General features: G+C 36.0%; 1 protein-coding gene across 3 annotated transcripts in view; it reads right to left on the bottom strand.

Annotated features, from left to right (window-relative positions):
• Positions 1-220: 220 nt before the first annotated feature.
• Positions 221-6,000, bottom strand: part of ANLN (anillin, actin binding protein) — a 46,809-nt gene continuing 41,029 nt past the window's right edge. For all 3 annotated transcript variants that reach the window (XM_049641696.1, XM_049641697.1, XM_049641698.1), the window contains exons 22-24: positions 3,837-3,944; positions 2,837-3,009; positions 221-1,395 (exon numbers count right to left, since the gene is read on the bottom strand). In XM_049641696.1, coding sequence (XP_049497653.1) covers positions 1,272-1,395; positions 2,837-3,009; positions 3,837-3,944 — 405 coding nt within the window. In that variant the 3' untranslated portion in view covers positions 221-1,271. The remainder of the gene's footprint in view (positions 1,396-2,836; positions 3,010-3,836; positions 3,945-6,000) is intronic.

The following is a 6,000-nucleotide window of genomic DNA, read 5'->3' as shown; positions in this document are numbered from 1 at the left end:
GTCCCACAGACTAGGGACACAACAGCTATACCGCACATTTACATAGTATTTTGTAAACAACTGATTCCTTAAGTCCTCTGCAAGCATTTATTCGGGTAAGAGATCATAAAATATATTTTTATAATACACATAACAAAAACACATTGAATGAATACAAATTAAATGACAGGAGGTGACGGAATTTAGTGTTTATAAATGAGATCGTCAATAACTTTAACAATTCAGAGAAGAAATTCAAAGTATATTTAAAAGATGTGACCATGCTTTACAATACTTTATCATAAAATAAAGAATTGGGCTTTCAAAGGTAATGCATGACTCAATAGTTTTTCAAAAGATTTCACAATGTGCTTCTAGACACTGTCCTGCTTGGACAGGGAAAAAAAAAAAGACAAGAACTTTGGCAGGCAAAGTATTAGTCCATAGCAGCTTGGTAAAGTTTACTTTCTTTATACAAAGATTCTTCAATTTACATTTATTCTTGTTACAGGAGCAGAAAGAACTGATATGCCAAGTGGAGTCTTAGCTATATAGCAAAAATAATTATTTTTAAAAGCCTGTACTCTATGAAAATGTGCACCACACAGCATCTATAGAAACTGAGTAAATGTAAACCATGTGATTATTAACTCTTCTATAGAAAATATTTAACCCCCAAATCTCCCACAATATCCCCTATGTCCACATCTCCTGTTTAAAGGCAGCCTCAAGCTTTAAACGAATGTACATTTGCTATTTAAAAAGTTCTTGCCTCCATTACTAAAAATGTTTCTGTAAAGTCCCTTGGAAGTTTTCTCAGTACTCTACTAACAAGATATCTCATGATCAGTAAACGATCACAAACTTTAGAAAGAAGTACCAAGGCTAGAGAAAAGATGAGCAAGTCGGAGGTTTGTCTCCAGCCCCCGGAAGACCTTTCTACTTTGAGACCCACAGCTCCAAGACAACTCACAATTCCTTACGTTTAAAAAAATATTTTGTCATGAATAACTGAATAATTAGGTTTCTAGGAAAATGAGGCTTTTTTAAATTAAGATTTAGCAAAACTGACTATAATGAATTTTCTTCCAATCATTTATGAATGACAGAAGAGAAATCAGTTGAAATTTTACATACAAAAGATATAAATACTGCATAATATGTAGTGAATATTGGCACATACCCTCTTGTAATTAAAGCATAAAATGCAATCAGCAAATCTGATGCTTTCAAGGTACATTTATGACATAGCTCAAAAAAAAACTCTAAATGGCCTAGAAACTTCCCACAGCTTAAGGCTTCCCGATAGGTTTGTAGCAAGCATCAGGTTGCCAGAGGCGAATATCAACAAGAACTTGATTGAGTTTTTGCATCCAGAGATCCCTCTCTTCCTTGGTATCTGCAGACAACCAGTTCCTACAGGAAACAAACAAAAGGTCAGGATCTTTTCCTCCATTCCATTCCTCCCTATACTCTTGCTAAGGGTGGAAGAAAGCCTAAGCAAACCAGTAAAATGAGTTACTCTTTACCGTCTTTTAACAGATACTAATCAAAAGCCCCAAACTGAGGTGCTTCTTCAATTGCAGTAAAGGAAAACTATCCCCATAGACTGGTTAACTGAATCAAAATTCACACTGATCACATTTGGTTAATGATGGAGTTTCCACACTGAAAGATGGTAACCATCTTGTACAGGTGGTCTGGCCTGGGCAATTTGGTAGTACAGGATACCCACTGAGTGTGGGCCACTTCCTATCAAGAGCTAAGGCACCACAGGTCTTTATCTAAGGAGCCTCCCAAATTCCTCAGACATGGGATCCCCAAGAGCTGGAATCACCAGCTTGTGGACCCTCACCTGGCTCTACAGGTAATACGATTTTGTACGGTCTCCTATTATTTTTGTGTTAGTACTGTGTTAGTAGAACATGGTATTTACAATAAATCATTTAAAGATTCTAAGACTCTGTCTATCCTGACCTCTCTGTCCCTATCAGGAATCTCTTCTTTGCACCCATATTTAGCCACAGATTGAATAACCAGTTGATGAGGCAGGTGAGGGTGAGGGAAGGGAGAATTCCCTAACTCACAAACCAGATCATTCTTCTAGGAACAGCAGTTGTTAGAAGGTTTTTATACTGTATTCATTCTGCATCTTTGTAATTTCTCCCCACTGGTGCTAGAAATTGGATAAGTAGTGAGCTGATCATCTATTAGTCAACAAATAGAACACAACATTTACTAATAATGACCATTTGTTGAGCTCATTCCATGCACTTGAGACTGTGCTAAGTGTGTTTACTCATTAGTCTCTGTCGCTGCTCTGTGGAAACCTAGGCTTACATCCTGACTCAGTGTCTTATTACCAACTATTACCATGGCAAGTTACTTTACTTTGCTGGCCCTCATTCCCGATAGTTTATTCTATTAATCTCCAACCAGAAATTTGCAGAGTAGCATGAGATTGTTTTTGTAAGTCACTTGAGTTCGTTGAGAGCATTTTGGAATGGAAAGGAAGGGACATGTAAAGACTCTTTAAATAATACTTGCCTTCTCAATTGTATACAAAATCTTCAATCTTAACCCAAAGTACATTAGCTAACTGCTGTGGCTACACTATGAGTACAATGGAAAACTTGATTATCTAAGATACAGACTGAGTGTCATGCTTTTCTTAACTATATTAATTTGGTTATTAGATTGTTCCCTTACTGATGTGTGTGTATTTTCTTTCCTCATTAAGACTGTACTCTCTTCAAAGACTAGGACCATCTCTGGTATTTCTTAAAATGGTAATGACATAGTGGGCAATCAATTGCTTACTGGACAGAAATATTTATACTTATAGCTTAATACATACTTGGTGACACAGAGAGTGTCCCTGCATTGGCTAACAAGAGTCTCTCGGTCATCTTCTCTCTGTGGTCGGACAGTAATTAATTCAAAAGTGTTGCGTCTTGCACAAAATTCTCTGTTGGCTGGTTCTATTTGATGGCTTGTACAATTGGCCAGATTTATCCTTCCTATGGGATTCTTTAATAGAAAATAAGATCATTTACATCAATGAGCATTAAGCAGTATTTAAGTTGGTACAAACTCAAAATTAAAAAGCCATTAATTTAAAAGTTAAAATTTAATTATAATAGGTTTAGAGAAACACATCTGTTATTGTTTCTTGCTGGACATAAAAGTAGAAGCCAAAACTGTCAACTGGAGCTTTTAGCCAACTTAAAAAATAAACTCTTTATTATGGAATACTTCACACAGATGCAAAACTAAAGCCATAGTATAATAAACTCCCATTAACCAGCTTCAACAATTAGAAACACACATTACTTTGTAATTATTTATTTCCATTTTCCAGTTTGGGGATAATAAATAATAATACTTTGGCAATAACATTAAATTCTTTAAAAATGAGACTCAATTTATCACATAAAATCCTATTATCAAATTTCAGAAACAAAATTAAAATCACTATACTCCTGTGGTGATTTTCCATTACTGTTTTATCCCAGATTTAGGTAAGTCAACTATTAATAAAAACAAAATTGAATTTAATATATTTCTAACTAAAAATGTTATTTAAAAAATGGTATGAAACGTTCTGAAAGAAAAGACAAATATGTACCTTAAGGTATTTTAAGAGTGGCCAAATCACAGGTAATGGAAAAGACATAAAACTTTTACACAAATACTAACACACACAAAAACAGGTCTCACAACAAGAACATTTTTAATGGCTTAGTCAGTGTACTCAAAGGGGAATCTGGGTGGGTGTGGAGACCAGAGGGAACTTCTGTATGAAAAACTACTTGAAAGTCAGAGCTTTCACCACTAACCAGGACTATTAATATTACCTTCCGTTTCTCATCATCTGGATAAGTCCAATAAGAGATACAATTTCCTGAAAGAACACACCATCTTCGATGCCAGGCACCAAAACCACTAACATCTTCAAATATGGTCTGAAAAGTCAATGAAACACTAACTTGAGAAACTTGAGAATCAATTAAATGATAAATCTATACGCTAAACTTCAATGTGTTGACATATTTCATACTTCAAAATCTACTTACATTATTTTTACCATCTTCTACCTTAGTAATGAAAATCACTGATTGCTCATATCCAGAAATTGACCCAGATTTTCAATATCATCAATAAGCACGTTGAAGAACTTCTAAACATTAACCCCAAATTAATACCTCTAATTTAGACATTTTTAAAGCCTAGTGTCCCAAACCAAATGCTCCTTAAATAAGAGAAAAGTGCTCTGAGTATTGTAGAGTAGAATACCCTGCCTTATATGTTGACAAAACTATTGATAGCTTATTAAGTTAGACCCATCTTAATATAAAAGACAGGCATTTAATATTCATTCAGAACAAAACAGGATTAGAAAGGAGTCATCTAGTAATTATACATGCTGATGGATTACTGTGATAAACATCAGAGACCCACGTTTACAGCCATCAAGCACATCTGACATAGCATCTCCCTGTAGTCAGGCAGCTGGCCAGCTCATGTCTTGGACGAGCGCAAGCCTTAGAGATGCAAGCTACATTCTAAAGGGAGTGAAGCAGCCATGTTGGTTAAGGTCAGGACTCTGAAGCAGGCAACAACATCTGGCTCTTTTCCATGAAAGTACTTCTATTTAAACAGTGTAAGTGAAAGCCGCTCCCTCGCTGCCCACCGCCCCCCCAGACCTCACCATTTTTTCATTGTAGTCCTAATAAGCCCTAATTAAAAGTCTTTACTTTTGATTTAAAAGAAAAAAAAATTTCTTTAGGAACTACTATTTTTTAAAGCACAAGGCAGGGTAAAATGTAACAATTCTAAAGATCAGAGATTGGCAAACTTTTTCTGTAAAGGACCAGAGAGTAAAGATGTTAGACTCTGTGGGCTATAAGGGCTCTGTCACAACTGTTCAATTCTGCTAGGGTAGTGCAAAAGTAGTCCTAGATAATATGTAAACAAATGAGCCCATGTTCCAATAAAACTATAAAAACAAGCAGTGAGCCACACTCTGCTGACCCTAGCTAACATAGATAATCCAAAAGCATATTGGTGTTTGACTTCAGAATGCATATGGCTCTTCTACCTTCACAGGGATCAACTAAGCCTCATACCAACCCTAGGATAGTGGACATATGCTCTTCTCGTTCACTGATTTGTGTGAATTTACCAAAAGTTGGCTTGAGTTAGGAAAACAAGCTCTGACCATGGAGGAAAGTTACTTTGTATGAAGAAATGTTTCCATGACAGAATGAAGTCTGTTAGCTTAATTAATTAGCCCAAATTAATTAGTTTACTCTAACCATATATCCTCTTACCCCACCTTAGTTTCCTCCTCCCCAATTTATCCGCTTTCCTCCCAAGGCATGCTTTTTCTAGGCAATACTGGCTCAAAACCATCCAGGGGAAAAAGACAGGAATGCTGTTCTTTTAATCTTAAACACAAAATTAGTATAAATGACTCACCAGCTCCCTCTTACGTTAATGTTCACCTTTTACATCATAAAGGTAATAGACATGGAAAAATTTTATGGGTAAGAATAACACATTGTTACTATACCCTACTATTATCAGAGAAGAATAAAAAGAGGACAGCATTTTCATTTTTATAGTTGAGGAAAGTTCAGGCCAAGGAAATCAAATGACGGTACATAATCACAAGGCAGAACTGGAAACTTGTAGCTAATCCAGAACTTCCTCTCTTGCTGCTCCTCAGTCAAGGCAGAGCCAGATTAGCACCATTTCAGAATCACTTAGTAAGTTTCTTTGGTTTGTAGTCACCTTGCTTCTAGCTGTTCTGACATATCAGGAAGGAAAACTGAACCAAGCAACTTTAAGTTACTACCTTTATCTTATAAAGGGTAGAGGTAGTTAAAAGGCACGTTTGGCAGACTTTATTTTAGGGAGTTCTGAGCAATTTCTTACCACATATCTGTAAGCATGGATGTAGTAAGAATGGGCTATAGGATCTAAGACAGAGTAAACCTGAAGAGACCTAACACTAAA

This window comes from Panthera uncia, chromosome A2 (assembly GCF_023721935.1).
Source record: "Panthera uncia isolate 11264 chromosome A2, Puncia_PCG_1.0, whole genome shotgun sequence".
NCBI classification, from domain to species: Eukaryota; Metazoa; Chordata; class Mammalia; order Carnivora; family Felidae; genus Panthera; species Panthera uncia.
This window is presented reverse-complemented; position numbering and strand designations above follow the sequence as displayed.